The sequence below is a fragment of the Equus quagga genome, chromosome 1 (genome assembly GCF_021613505.1).
Source record: "Equus quagga isolate Etosha38 chromosome 1, UCLA_HA_Equagga_1.0, whole genome shotgun sequence".
In the NCBI taxonomy this organism is placed as follows: Eukaryota; Metazoa; Chordata; class Mammalia; order Perissodactyla; family Equidae; genus Equus; species Equus quagga.
This window is the reverse complement of record NC_060267.1, coordinates 185,546,807-185,562,714: the sequence shown is the minus strand read 5'-3', so window position 1 is coordinate 185,562,714 and position 15,908 is coordinate 185,546,807. Positions and strand designations below refer to the sequence as shown.

Here is a 15,908-nt window from a genome sequence, read left to right as displayed (position 1 = left end):
CAAGGTCCCGTCTTGACCTAAACTGTTGATCGACTCTAGGGAAGGGTCGAAGAGATGAAAGCCAGGGTGGACCTGCAGAGAGCCTGCCTGGTTTTCCTTGTTGGGGTGAATCAGGACCAGGTCTTAGAAAATCCAGGGTCCTTCCTGAGCCGGATTAAAACGAAGCTCCATCCTTCAGTCTGCCCTAAGGGGGGACCAAAGTCCAGGCTGCCTCGCTGTGCCTTGGGATCCCACCAAAAGTTAACAATCCTGTTCAAGCCCAAATCTAGAATGAACAGATCTCACACCGAGAGAACTACTGGAGGTAAAAAGAGGTCTTCAAAGTGAAGATCCCCCAGAGACAAAGGCAGTTCGAGGAAAGGTCGGTGTGGTTTCTAGGAACACATTCCAAAGGATGGACTGCATGGGGTCTGAGTTGATCATTAAACAGGCTCTGGTCTGAGTTCAGGTAATCATTTCACTGGTTGGGAAATCTATTAGCTGAGACTTTGACCTCCCTGATTTCAACCAAGTGCACAGGCCTTACTTATTATCTATACGTTATAAAAAGACAAATTTTTCTGGGGCTGGCCCTGTGGCCGAGTGGTTAAGTTCGCGTGCTCCGCTGCAGGCGGCCCAGTGTTTCGTTGGTTCGAATCCTGGGTGCGGACATGGCACTGCTCATCAAACCATGCTGAGGCAGCGTCCCACATGCCACAACTAGAAGGACTCACAACAAAGAATATACAACTATGTACCAGGGGGCTTTGGGGAGAAAAAGGAAAAAAATAAAATCTTTAAAAAAAAAAAAAAGACAAATTTTTCTGATTACTTCATACAACCCATGTTCATGTCATGTACTAAAATAAATTCCAGATGGATTAAGGACTTACTCCAAAAATAAAAGCCATAAAAGGGGCCAGTCTGGTGGCATAGTGGTTAAGTTGCGCCCTCCACTTTGGCAGTCTAGGGTTCATGGGTTCAGATCCTGGGCATGGGACTACACACCGCTCATCAAGCCATGCTGTGGCGGTGTCCCACATACAAAATAGAGGAAGATTGGCACAGAGGTTAGCTCAGGGCCAATCTTCCTCACCAAAAAAACAAAACCCATAAAAATACTAGAAGAAAATGTAGATACCTTCTTAAACTAACTCTTCCTAGGCTTAAACACAAAAGGGAAAGTTACAATCAAACTTTAAAATAAAATAAGGGTTAAAATTTATATTAAAGTTTATCTTTTAACCAATGGTAAAAATCTTGCAGGATTTTCATCATTTCTAATCTAATTAGTAACAGAATTCAAGAAAAACCAGGGTTAGGGCCGACTCTGAGATATTTGTTGAGAACACCTCTGGGTGTACTGCATCTTTGGGTGTCTTTCTACATACTGAGAACCCTTGGTAAAAAATGGCCCCATTTACGTGATACTTAAGAGAGAGTTTAAAGATGTCGAGGTCTTCCCAGGAAGAGAAAAAAATATATCTTTGTTATATAAGTCATTTAGTTATCCATTACATCATTCAGCCATGAGTTAACTTCCAAGCATATTTCTGTGGTATTACTATTAGAGAACATATGAAATTTTTTTCTTTTTTGATCAAAAGTGGTTAAGTAAATACAATTTCATATGGTTCAACCTAATATAATAGACTTTTCAACTTTCTGAGCCTCTTGGAGTCTTCTAGAAGAAAAGAGGATCCAGAACAGGACTGCCTCCACCAGAGTACACAGAACTGCAGGGAGACCGCACAGCTGGCTCTGGGAACCTTGAACCACTTAAGACTCTGATGTTTAGAAAGTCTTAACATCAATACAACTATACAGAGGTATAAGGGACTTCTAAAAAGTATTTAGAAATAAAATACTTAGACATAAGATAAACTATGTGGCTCCAAATGAGAAGACAGTAAAAGAACAATACTCAACGTGATCTGTACTAATTTAAATTCTGCTATTATAGTGAAAAGAGGTAAATGGATGCATTTACTTTCAAGGAGCATATTCAATAAACAAATAACTCAGCCTCAGCTGTGCTTTTATGGCGAGTATTGTAAATTGGTCAAGCAATTCACTACACGTTGGGAACAACAGAAAAATATCAAAGAATTATTTAGGAATGGACCTTACCTATCTGATTTCTGCCTGAAGAATAAAATGCATTGACCACAGCTGCACCGCTTATCCACCTGTAGAAAACATAAGAACTCGTTACAAACGGCACTTATCTGATCCAATCTGCCCACAAAAATAAAAGCACCATTAGTATTCTTAGATGACTCTTAACTTTCTGTTTGAAATACTATCAACAAATTCAAATTAGTTCACTGGGGGAGACAGCTCATTTGAAAGTATTTCTACTCCTTGAGAAATCAGAATATATCCAGGTCTGTAATCTGTTATTTCATTTGCATGAATTTTTATGGAGGCATCTGACAGCACAAAATCCATTTGAATGCATCTCTTCGGAAATTGCAATGGATTAAGGTTATATTGAAATGTGTTTAGCTGTATGTTCCTGTACTAGGTAACTATGCCAATAATTCTGGAGTAGTTGACAGAATATTTAAGTACAGGTTGTTAAAACTTCAGATTCAAGTACATTTAAACTTCTTTAAATTCCTAGTTTACAAAGAGGTTTTTTGAGGACTAAGATATCCCTTTGGCATGTAGTTAGCTTTGGGTAATGTGCCTCTGATTATTGCCTTTTAAAATTATTATTAAAAAAATGTGACATTTCAACTAATTGAGCAGAGGTGTATTTCTGTATGACTGTAAAATGAAGTCCAGGTGGTCTGTGAGTAGATTGGTCTGTCTGTCTGTATATACCATGACCGAGGCTCTGTAAAGAATCTAGAGATTTTATAAAAGACAGTTCCTGACTTCAAAGACTCTAGTGTAGTTAGGAAGAGAAGGATGCATAAATAATTCTGAGACTGAATGAGAAAATGGAAAAAAATGGCTCCCAGACAATAAATCAGGGGCAGGGTTAAGGTAAAGGATGTGTGCCCACTTTCCACGTCTTTCTGCTCAGACGTCATGAAGGCTGCGTGTCAATCACCATTGTTAAGTACTTTGTGCAACAGGAGTAATATTCACATCTTAATAGACCATCACATGCATCCTTACATACTCATAGAATGGCCACAGCTTGACTTCAGTTCACCCCAGACGCCAGCACACGAGCATACACGCATGATAACCATGGAACATTATCTAACGGCTTCACTGTAGCTACCCCACTGTCAGGGCAACAATCCGTGAGGCAATGACGATCCTACTCACCAAAAGGGCAATCAGTACAATGAGGTTAAATCAGAACTGTTTGGAGACCCTGCTTTTCGAGCAGAGCAGTACAACGTCAGTTGCCCAAATCAGCATTTCAGCTACAATGTCAGGAACTATTGTGGGATGTCAGATGAGGGTCCTGTTTTGAGCTCTTAAAAATAACTGAGGGAGGGCCATGTATAACAACTGTCTGATACATCCTAATTAAGTAAGGGTTTTATCTCCAATAACATGACTAAGACATTCATATAAAGGATTTGGGGGCTTTTTAATCCCGATAGCATTTCTATGAATTTTTCTTTAGGAAGAAAAGTTTGTTGACGGGGGCGGGGGGGGGGGAAGCGGATGAGGGGTGGTTGATCAATGTGTTTCTTCTTCAGTTTCATGTTGTTTTTTAAGTAGAGGAAACCATTTCCAAACAGGGTGGTGCACTGCTACATCAGCCGTCCCGAATTTCATCACAGCTGAGTCATCAATGTTTTAATTCCTTGCAGGTTGATGATTACAGGCATGTAATTTTATTTATTTTAATTAAACTCCAGTTGTTTCCCACATGATTTGTGGTGACTCACAACAAAAACACGTATCTGTAAACCCAGGCACGTCAGACTAAAATCGAGAGATCAGAAACTACATAGGACAAGTTGATTTTGTTGGTGTGACCAAAAAGTATTATAAAAGAAGATATTTATATAAAGAAAGATCACGACTAGGAAAAAAAGTCATTAGGACTATGTTTATGTATACTGACAAAGTTATCATGACTTGGGTTAAGTGTGGTTCTGTGTTGTTTGGCTTGAGGGGCGAAAGGAAAATGGGCTCACACAGCCCCCAGGAGAAACACGGTTCCCTGTGGTGACTCAGGCATTTCTGATGCGTCCTCAACATTCTGATAGCAAATGGGGCAGCAGATTTTATACGCAAAAAGCTTATAATTGCTAAAATTGTAATTGTTATAAAAGTTAATTTGACATGTTTCCAGGTCTCAGTCGTTTTAAGGTTCAGTTTCTCAATTATGAACTTCTGACTCCGTGATCACATCCTCTGCACGGACCTTTCTGGGTGATCACACATAACATCAAATCACCAAATCCTTTGGTTCTGGACTCAGGCACAGTGCTAACACTGAAATGCAAAAGGTGCCAATCCAAAATGTTTTCTTTAACAAGTGTAATATGGAGGAAAGGAACTAGACGTATGAAATTAATGTTTCAGACAGCAACAGATCTCAACAGCGCGAGGCAGGCGGATGAGGTTGACAGCGCCCAGCTCCTGTTTATTGGTTTTGTAAGAATATATGTCATACCTTTTGTTTTAGTGCTTTCCTGCTCTTCTGGACATGGCTTTGAGGGGTGTGAGATTGCATTTTGATTAAGGTTTGTAACTTTCCAGCACGGAGGGTTTTACACGTTAAAATGTCCACAGTGAATTATACCTTCAAGAAAATAGGAAGCTATTTATGACCAAAGGACACTCAAATGAACTCCGAATTGTGGCGGTTAGGCTCACAGAGCAGTGTCTGCCTTATCTCCCCCGAGATCTTTCACGGTGCGTCCCCAGACCGCCCGTCCCTGGTAACCACCCAGATTCAAAAGCACAGGGCACTCTGCCCCTGGGGATGATCGGAACCTCAAGTACTGCAATTTACTGTGACCCAAATGTGACTGGACCATTGCACCCTAAGTAAAGCGAGGAGAACAGCTCCAGGCTCAAGGTCTAGTATTTGTGGTCAATCATGAACTCTCTCTCTATGTTAACGTAAAAGCTAAATTAATAAGGCAAAGAAAATACTTCTCAGATTAAATGGTGATGTAACAAAACCCATAAGTTCTTTTGATGTGGAAGCACCTCAACGTTTCAGGAGAAGCTTCTATTTATGGAACACGGCCAAATTTGACTCTGAATAGAAGCACAGAAAAGAGAAAACGCACAAGAGAAGAGCAGACCAAATGGTGGTGATTCTTGCCTTGAAACAACGGGACCCGAAGCCGCCTCTGGAGCATGGAGGCCAGGCACCCGCGCCTCCCAGAGCAGGGCTGGACCCGACAGGGGCCCCGAATGCCACCTGTCCTTTGGCTGGTCTTCCTGCCTCCGGGGCTCGGTGTGCGTAGGTGTTTGGGTGTGTGTGGCATGAAGATGGGAGAGTGAGAAGCAAGAAAACTTTGCTTTTAATTTCTGAGATACAGTTTTGTCAGGTAAACTCATTCTTGTCTGGGGGCATGAAGGGCCGGCATAGGCAGCGGGGCCCTCCACGCTGGACTGACAATGGGACGGGGGATAAACTGAAGGACCCTGGAGAGGGGACCAGGGGCTCCTCTTCTCTCTGTATTACCCTGAAGGAACCTGACTGGCAATGAGGTGGAAGCACACGGACATCATTTCATGGCAGGGAAGGAAAGCAGCAGTCTGACCCTAGAGCCTTTGGGATCTAACACACCCACCGATTGCAAAAGCACCTGAACTAAAAGTTCTCCTTCCCTCACTCGTGTGTGCCTTTAAAACCCAAAACAACAAAATCGTTAACACCCCTTTCCCTGCAAGCGTTCAACTTCTCAGCACCTAGCGGTCTCGAGGGAACTCCTTTGAAGTCAGCAGCACGATACAACGGTTTTCTCTGTCTTCCTCAAGTATTCTGGAAACGAGGATTCTCATTTTATAACTGAAGTAACCACCGGCATTCTTTACGTTTATTAACATTCTGTCATCAAAACTTCAAAGTTTTCTAGAGACCCTCAGTATTTTCAAACCATCCACATAAGACAGACGGCACCTCCAATTTTCAGGTGGGAAAACTGAGGCACAGCATAGTTATCAAACTCTTTTTCCTAATACACTTATAAACTAAGTGATACAACTGGGAACAGAGCACGCAAGCCAACAACACAGAGGACCGTCTCATCTTCCAATCAAACCCCTGCTTCTCAGCTGTCGATCTGCATCCCACACAAAACTCATTACGATGATGAATGCTGTGTCCTTGCAAATCACTCTTTAAAAATGGAAGTGCTCCCTTTTAAAGTGCTTCACACTTAGGGTGCCCTGTCACCCTAACAAGCTTCAGGATGGTGGCCTCCACACCACCCCGAAGGCCCACCATGACCAGACCGTAACAACAACAGCATCTACTTTTTAATGAGAACCTAAGTTGTGTGGTGGGCACACTTCACAATACACAACACGACGACCCCACAAGGCAGAAGCAGATGTCCTTATACTCAGTTTATAAAGGAATCATGGAGGCTCAGAGGCATTATACAGGTTGTCTAAGTTCACACAGCTAATAAGCGTCAGAGCAGGAATCTTAACTCAGAGCTGCCCACTCCCCCTACCCCCACCTCCCACCATCCTGCCTCCCTCTAGACTCTGTAACGCAAGCTCTTTCTACTGTTCCATAAGCCGCGATTTTTCACCCAAAGACAAAAGCACAGTGGGACCAAAGAGCCTCACTAGAGCGTTCGCTGTTGCCCGAGAGTCGCTAACATAACTGAACTGTTCTGGGCGACCCACCTGACCGTCTGAAGGTGGAGCCAGGACGCCCGTTCTGACATTCAGCCGGGAAAACCCACTTCTCTTTCCACAAAGGCAGGAGAAACCACACTCTGACCTCCTTCCAGGAGGCGCAGGTGGTTGTTTGTGGCTGTCAGTTTGGCAGTAAGGCACCGTCTTTTTAGTCAATAACTTTATAGGTGTGCACACGCGTGCATGTGTGCCCTCACGTGTGTAACGTGCCAAATGCAGGGACAGTCCCAACGTGGAGCTACTGTGTAGGGGGATCACTTCTGTCAGAACTTCCTTTGGTGACTTTTCTCCTGATTTAGGATAATCTTGGGACCTTTCGAGAAAGAGCTAAAACCTTTTCCATCCCCTATAACCCTTGGCAACGATGTAACTTCCCATCCTAAGTCGACCGTCTGTCCCGCTCGGTAGACAGTAACTCAATGTGGGAGGGACGTCCCATGTTTGGTTGTTTTTTTAACTGTGGTAAGAATGCTTATCTTGAGAGCCATCTTCTTAACACATTTTAAGCGTACAAACCATCCTCTGATTTTATTCATTTGACTCTCGGATCCCTCATATAGGTGGAATCATGCAGTATTTGTCTTTCTGTGTCCGACTTATCTCACTCAGCCTAAGGTCCTCGGGTTCATCCATCCTGTTGCACATTGCAGAACTGCTTTTATTTTTTCTTGAGGTAGAACAGTATTCCATTGCATGCATATACCACATTTTCTTTACCTGTCAATGGACGCTTAGGTCGTTTCCACATCTTGGCTGTTGTGAGTTCTGCTGTAATGAACATGGGAGTGCAGACATCTCTCTGAGATCCTGATTTCCATTCCTTTGGATATATGCCCAGAAGTGGGATAGCTGGGTCACATGGTATTTCTATTTCTAATTTTTTGAGGAACTGTCATATTGTTTTCCATGGCAGCTGCACCATTTTGTGTTTCTACCAACGGTGCAAGGGTTCCCTTTTTTCCACATCCTCAACAACACTTATTGTCTTCTTTTGTTCCTGATAACAGCCATCTTGATAGGAGTGATGTGATCTCTTGCTGTGGTTTTGACTTGCATTTCCCTGATGATTGGTGATGTTGACCATCTTTCAATATACTTGGTGGCCATTTGTATTTCTTCTTTGGAGAAATGTCTATTCAAGTCCTTAGCCCATTTTTCAATTGGGTTATTAGTTTTTTTGGTATTGAGTTGTAGAAGTTTCTTATACAGTCTGGAGATGCACCCCTTATCAGATACATGCTTTGCAAATATTTTCTCCCGTTCCATAGTTTGCCTTTTCATTTTGCTGATTACTTCCTTTCTTGTGCAGAAGGTTTTTGGTTTGATGTGGTCCCACTTGTTTATTTCCTGTTTTGTTCTTAATTGTCCCTGCAGGGCCAGCACAGTGCTGAGAGCACGACAGGCATTCCATGCATGCGTGGGCCTGGCACACCACTGGATCCTCCCAGGCCCAGAGCGCGGCCCCGCCTCATCCCGGGACTTGGGGAAGGCGCAGAGCACTGGGCCCCGAGAGGCACTGTGGCTGCGCAGGCTGCAGAGTCATGGAACCGGAAGCCGAGCACCGTCTGGACACGGTCCTCTCAAGAGGGTGCACTGATAGAAAGTTCCAGAACTCTTCTGCAAGGTTCTCCCAGTTTAAAACTTCAACCTTTAGATTATTTAGCTTCCCCCTCTACCTCCCCTTCTTCCTTGAAAACAAAACAAAATCCTCCTGAGTGCTAATTAAAAGCAGAAGTGTTTTTACTGATAACACGTGTTTTGTTTATGACCCCAAAACACATTGGAAAATTGCAAAGTCTGTTGGTTTAATTGGAGAATAAAAGACAGAAATCTAAACTTTTCATCTGTTACAACCCATGCACAACACAAGGCCAGTGCAGACGCTGCCATGGGGCGTCAGAGTGACTTGTCCACGTGAGGTCTGAACGCCACGGGGAGTCAGAGCGGTTTGTCTGTGTGAGGTCTAACTGGTACCTGGGCTCCATCTTCCTGGCTGCGTAGTACCGATGAGCCAGACAGCCTTTCTTCCCAATCTTCCCGCACGTGCGCCTGCGTGGAGATGCATCAAGCCCTGAGCCTCCGCACTGCACGCCCACCTGGACAGGTTCCATCACCTCCACCTTTGCGCTGGCTCATTCACCCACAGATCCTGCACAACTGTGTTTCTCGAGATAGTCAAGTTCTCTGCTACAGGGCTCGACTGGGAAGAAGACTGACTCTAGAAATATCAGTGAAGGAGAAAATCAGAAGGGATGTTTTAGCAAGAAGTGAGGGACTTCCCCACCTCTCCAGAGCATGCTCTTTCTCTTGGGCCACCTGACGTGGCCACCAGGGAGGAACCCGTCCTGGCTCTGCTCAAAGCTTCACAGTGAGGGCCGTAGAATTTTGATGCCAGAAAGAACCTTGGTCGTTTTATGGATAAGGAAACTGCCCGGCTCGTCAGAGGCCACAGGGAGTGACTGGAAGAACGGGGACCCTGAGACACGGTGACTCACTGTGCTGGCAAAACCATGGTGTCACTTCACAGGGTCCGAGCTCCCTGCCACGTCTGGAGGTGGGGCCTTTTGGGGGGGACCACACGGAGCCACAGCTGTCAGCAGCCCCACTTGCTCCAGGGGCTTCCACACCCGTGAGCCCAGGCTGAGAACAGACGGCTGGAGGCAACGAGGGGGAAACAGGAATGAACCAACCGTCCTGTTTGGATCCTCTGTTCTCAACATTAATTTAAATACTGACGTGCTGTTTCCAGAGAATGTTTTGTTAATAAGTGAAGGTTGAATTGTGGTTTTAAAAACAGTGCTGTCCGAGCTCTTTGTTTCCTTGTAGTAGCAGCAACCAAACTCTGCCTTCCAGAGACTTAACTGTTACTCACCCGCCTCCTTCACTGGGTTGTGAGCTCCCCGTCGAGGGCCACATCCTACTCGCCTCCACCCTCTAGGTGGTCTTTGCACAGTGCTCCGCACGTTCGAGATGCTCAGAAAAACGCTTAGTGAATTGGCTGCTGTCAGTGTCAGGGTGTCGTTATTTTGACGCATAACAGCAAGAAGGGTGCACAACGAAATTAGTCTTTGTGTTTTATGAAAAGCAACTCCAAGCTCAAAGGTCATGACTTACAAACAACGGCACCACCTGTCAACTGTGTTAGGAAAGTCCTGTCCCGAGAAACTGACGACGTGACACCAGGTCTAAAAACAAGAAAAGGAATTCATTTCATTTTGCTCTTGTACATTGTTCTCTTTGGAGGTTTACGTTTGTTCTACGGACTCTACGTGAGTTACCGTGTTGCCAGAAGTAAATTATTTCAGATACGTATCTAAGTAATCTTGCCATTGGATAGTACATTGTCAATTTGGTCTTATTCCATCTGATAACATGACGTTTGAAATTCTTTAAAAACTGGCACCAAATCCCAAAGAACATAATGTTTGAGATAATTTTGGAAACACATGCTAGGCACTCAGAAACCACAGGAACCGAGACCTTTTTAAATTTAACCCCTTGTCCTCTGCTCAAATGGGCAGAAAGGGGTGCTTTCAGCCAATGATTGACTCAGGTCCTGACTTCCTCAAATTTTCAGTTTGCTAAACAGAGAGAGGGACAGAGATCTCACCAACCTTGATGGTGAAATGCTTGGACGTGGCAATTTTTACCTTACTGGCTGAGTTAACTTTACTGGTATTATTACAAACTGGCTCTTCTGTCGTTTATTCACTCCATAAACATTTAGGAGGGGGTCTACATTCTGTCCATCAACATGCAAGCTCTGGTGACACAATTACATGGTTTCTTCTTTCAACCAGGGCTCGTTCAGCTAAAGACTGAAATGTGTGTAGGGTAGAGTGCAGGCACCAGGTGAAGGGGAAGGTGTGATGGGTGCCACGAGGAACGAGGGACGCTCGAGTTCAGACAGACCACGTGAAGGTTTCTGTTAGATGAACAAGGGCAGAGAGGGTGGTCCCAGGAGAGAGGTGAGGAGGAGGAGAAGACGGAGCAAAGACACGGAAGTAGTCCTCACGGCCGGAGCTTTGCTGCAGGGTGGCAGGGTCTACAGGAGTTCTCGAGAGCTACGGGAGGTGCAGAACCTGCACACACCCCGGGAGACGGGCAACACCACGGGTGCACCAAAATGTTTTCATCAGGGAATAACATAACTCAATCTGTGCCTTTAAAAGCTCTCCAGGGCTGCAGTATGGAGAATACACTGAAGGAACGTGAGACCAATGGCGACAAGATTAGGGAAAAGGCTGTAATAACTGGTGAACGATGAGAAATATTTGAATTAGGGCAGTGACCATGGGGACGGTAAGATTAGTTTCGTCCTTCCATTTGCCACCTGCGTGACATTTCTGTAGCAGCCGGTGGATGTAAGCTTTTTCCTTTTGGACGAGGATTTGAAGTAGATATCATGCATGGTAGGTGTCAGAGATGAGAGGAAGAGACTAGTCTAGGATGATAAGATGAGGCCCTGGTTTCTGTCTCGGTAGCAATAAGATGGAAGTTGTTGGAAAATACGGGGGAATGGCAAATGCTGTGTTTGCAGGGAGATGGACCACCCATGTGGGATGTTTCACAGGCAGCTAGACATCTGGGTGTGGAGCTCAGCAAACTGACCTGGGCCAGGTACAAGCGTTCAGTGGTCATGACGACTGTAGAAGATGCCACGCAGTGGACGGCTTGTCCAGCGAGAGCATGTGGCATGAGAAAGGAAAAGGTCTAGAAGGTTACTATTTGGTTAATTGACTGAATTTATTCAAATTAATTGCTCCCTTGAAAATCTAATGCCTTCTCATTTTTCTCAATACCTTACAATATAACCCTACTCTGATCAATAGTTTTTCTCATTTCTAGCCCATCAGTTTTGGGCATGGATACCTATTTTTCCTACCAGACCTTGGGAGTGAGGATCTTAAGCATCTGAAAATGTAATTCACCGAGAGGTAGCTACAGGCCATGTGAACAAAGCAGAAGTGGGGACGTGATCTGCCTGAACACACACTGTGAGGACCTGAACTTGATGTTACATAAAAAGGAAGGAAACGGAGTAGTGACTCATGACTGTTAAGGAGATGCAGCATAAGTCAGAAACTTTCATGCAGGAAACCTCCATAAAACCTGAGGAACTTTTAGGATGCTGTGTCCTGTGCAGTGTTGTCCTCATGACTCGATGCAATCACTGTCAAAAGTGCTCCCGGTATTTTGGAAAGTTTAAACTTTAAACCTAATTGCCAAATTAAGGGCACTGTCTTATAAAAAATTTCACAAAATTAAATGTGAACAAGTGTGATTCAATACAAAAAGGAACTAGCACTAACTCAGGGGTTCTCGCTTGAGGAGGGGACACCAGGGCCTGGGTCCACACCCACAGGAAGGACATGACCCTCGCGGGTGGAGCTGGCAGTCAGCACCAGCACTAACGCTGCCCAGGTGCCCTGACTGTGCAGGCGGAGTCTGACCCTGCACTCAGCCTACAGGCAGGAGATGGGGAAGGAACCCAGCCTGGCAGCAGAGGACCTCACAAGTCATATCGCACCGGGACCGAGGAGCAGACGCTGACAGAAAGGATCCAAAAAGTACCCCTGAGCCATGGGAGCCAGACCACACGTCACAAAAATATCGTGTACAATTCTGGCTTCGATTATCTGTCGTAACGAGAAAGGGACTCGGAGAAAATTGACACGTATGAGGAAAGGGAATGAAAGGCGCAAACTATATTACAAAACGATATGGAACGGGGACCACAGCAACTTCAAAAGGAAACGTCAAGCTATTTTTAAAATTACGAAGAAATCTTCTGGGGTCATGTGGATGGTGGTTATATTAACCATTTTGAGGAAGAATATCTGGGAATGTTTGTAGATAAATTACACGGTGCTAACAATTATTAAGTGTAAGTATTTTTAAAGAAATAAAAATATTCAGACTTGTAAGAAACTTCCCAGATAATACATCTGCCCACAGAGTATTCTTTTTGATGACTTTTTATGGGGTTCCAGAGACAGGATTTAACAACCAACTGTGACATCACCCACATGGCGGCTGGGACATGAACCTTCTCTGACACTTGCAGCCCGTTTAGCACCAGACAAGACGTTTACTGAGGCACAAACCCAGGGGTCAGCAAAAGAAAGCGGTCTCCCCCTCAGGGTGCCTGAAGGGTTCGAAACGCGGTGTGAGAACTGAAATGTACTGGCATTTCCATTTGGGAGTTCTGTCCCGCCTGTACTTGGTTTGCTGAGAACAGGACAGTCCTGCCATCAACCGGTCCCACACACTTTGTACCTTTCCCGGCACACTTCCCTGCGGGGGGTAGTTGACTACACCATGTCCTTCCTGTCTTCTGCTGTCATAACGGAACACAATCAAATGTCCCCTTTGACTCTCCCAGTACCAACCACACCTGGACTTAGTCCGTGTTCCAAAATACGAGTTTAACAGATGAACAACCGAAAGAATAAATGGATGCACGCGTGAACTCTGGCACGTCTTCGTGTCAGTCGCCACACACGTCCAGCTAGTGCATTTTTCACTTGCTCACTCACTCGTTAATCCAGCTTTAACTGAAAACCTTCTACGTGTTCAGCACTGTGCTGCGGCCGAGGCTTTAACGGTCAAAAGGAACAGCCTTGTTCTCTAGGAGGTTAAAACTCAGCGGGAAAAAGTCAACATAAGCCATTCTAGAGACTCAAATGCAGAAACACATTCGCTGATCAATATGTTAGACACGCCCATTTTTAACTGAACAATACACCTTAAACTAACAAATGAAGAGCTAACCCCACTAACAGGCAGAGATTAAGAGTGTTTGGAGGCTGTGAGTGGCAGTGATCCTGGCGCCTCCTACGTGGCCACCACAGGTTGAAGAGACGTCACACGGAGCAGTCTAGGAGGGGACGGACTTGTGGGGTGACCGACCGACAGGAAACAGGTGGCTGTGGGCAGAGGAGCTCTGAGTACAGCAAGAAAGACCTCGGAGAAGACTTGAAGGAGCTGTGGGTTCCTAGGGCAAAGGCGTTCCTGAGAGCCTGTCCACAAGCAGAGTCGGGGGGACAGGCCGAAACATGAGAAGAAACCAGAGAAATGAGGCAGTCTGAGGACCTTCATGAAAAGTTTTAAATCTGGCTAAATCCCCAAGCCCTCTCTAGCCTAACACTCTTAGATGCCCTCAGAGCTCTCCACTGAAGAAGGAGGGGCCTTTGTAACGTTTTCTAAGTCAGACTCTTTCTCTTAATCCAACAGAGAGGAGCGAGAAGGCCCTCCTCTGAAGGAACACAGGAGAAACTGGGATATACGTACTCATCCTTGTCCACCTTTTCTCGAAGCTTCTTCAGTTGTTTATTTTGACTGAACTTCAAGTTTTGAATGATGTTCTCAAAGTACTCATCTTCCTTGTAGTTCAACTACATTACATAAAAGATTTGGGGAAAAATGTTAAAATCAGTGCCTTCAAAATTTTTGCTAAAAAACATAGGGGATATTTTCTCAAATTCTATCAGTTAATAAAGTAACAGAGAGCATTAAAATTCACCAAAGAAGGGTTCAGTCCCACCAGCCCAGCTCTGAGCTCACAGCTCAGGCTGCTCCAGCCAAACGGCCACCTCAGTCTATTCTTTCATAATTAATCAAACGAAACCCAGTGTCCGCCCAGCCCTATAATGTGGATGTCAACCCTTGCATGACAGACGCAACAGCAGCACATTCTCGTCTACCTCCTACCACGTGCCAGGCGCTGTTCTAGGCACTTGAATATATATTTCACTCTTCTAATCCTTGTCATAATTTCATGAAGATGGGCGGCTATCACCATTTTAAGATTGAAGACACTGAGACACAGACAATTCGGTCACTCGCTCAGGTGAGTGAGTGGGGAGCAGGGATCTGAACCCAGGCAGCTTGGCTTGGAGTCTGCGCTCCACCACTAGACCCCGGCCCCCAGCGCCCCGGCACTTGCTCGCAGCAGCAGCTCATGTAAAATAATCAGTCAAGCTTTTCTTCAGGAGAAGGGGAGGCGAGCACACTGGCTGGCAAGCCCCCGGGTCAGGCCAGGAATCCCTGTCCCCAGATCTGGGGAGGACTGCCCTGCTGTCACCAGGGCCACCTTGGTGAGCACAGGTTAGCAACAGGACCCTCAGGGAGTCTGCAATGAGTGCTGTAGTGACTTCAATCAATACTCTTTGCACTGTCACATTACCGAGGAGAATAAAACACTTCCCAGTTCCCAAACAGTGCGTTTTGTTGGTTTTTAAATGGAGAAGGCACAACCTGGTTTACCAGGGGAGGAACAGGCAGACGGTGGGAGGGAACCTGGAGACCCGATTTTTCAGGCCTGAACAGATGGGATGAGGAGCCTGGGTACCCTGCTGGTCATTGCTCTGGTGTCCACCCTGACGCCCTTCAAAGGGCAAAGGTCACTCTCACTACGCTTAAAATGGCACACGTGGAAGTCAAAGCAACAAATTCTTAAATTTCTCAGCACAGAGAGGGCCAACGAAAAAAAAGGCTGAAACTGAAACAAACAGTTCTGGTTCCTGTGTCAAAGGCTTCATACAAGAAGGCCTACGTTTTAGGTCATTTCACGTAACTTCTGCAAACCATTGTTGGTAATGACATTACCACCAGCCCCGGGCATCTTACTCCAGAGTCTTCACAGATTTACCTCGAGGTACTCATTATCCAGTTTGCTGTCATTGGAAATGATTTCGTCAGGATAGCCAATCCTTTCTTTAATTGCTAAGGCCTGTGAAAATTATAATATTGAATGTGAGGATGATTGTGTAACTTTAAACACAAACGCTGTAATTTGCCCAAGACTAGCAATCGAATAACTTGATTTACACTGTTTACGAAAAGAATATCCAACGTCACCTAGAGATCTTTGCAATGGCTTCTTCTTGGAGTTCAAAATAAACACAAAATAGGCCTGCAACTTAGGTTCCAATGCCCCATTCTCACAGGCTGCAGCTTTCCACGAAAACGGACAAGTCATTGTTCCACGTGTATTGTACTTTATCGACTTTTTCTCTGAAAACTTTCCTCTTCGATTTTACAGGAGGGGTAATATTTAGAGCTCCCATTCTAGCATCTTATAATTATCTTTCCACCTCACTGAACTGGCTGAGAACACA

The 15,908-nt window shown here is 45.0% G+C and overlaps 1 protein-coding gene across 8 annotated transcripts in view; it reads right to left on the bottom strand.

Annotated features, from left to right (window-relative positions):
* The window catches only part of MME (membrane metalloendopeptidase), a 135,599-nt gene that overhangs the window by 16,356 nt on the left and 103,335 nt on the right, over positions 1–15,908 (bottom strand). For all 8 annotated transcript variants that reach the window (XM_046683910.1, XM_046683947.1, XM_046683901.1 and 5 more), the window contains 3 exons: positions 15,440–15,520; positions 14,080–14,183; positions 2,110–2,168 (listed from right to left, as the gene is read on the bottom strand). In XM_046683910.1, coding sequence (XP_046539866.1) covers positions 2,110–2,168; positions 14,080–14,183; positions 15,440–15,520 — 244 coding nt within the window. The remainder of the gene's footprint in view (positions 1–2,109; positions 2,169–14,079; positions 14,184–15,439; positions 15,521–15,908) is intronic.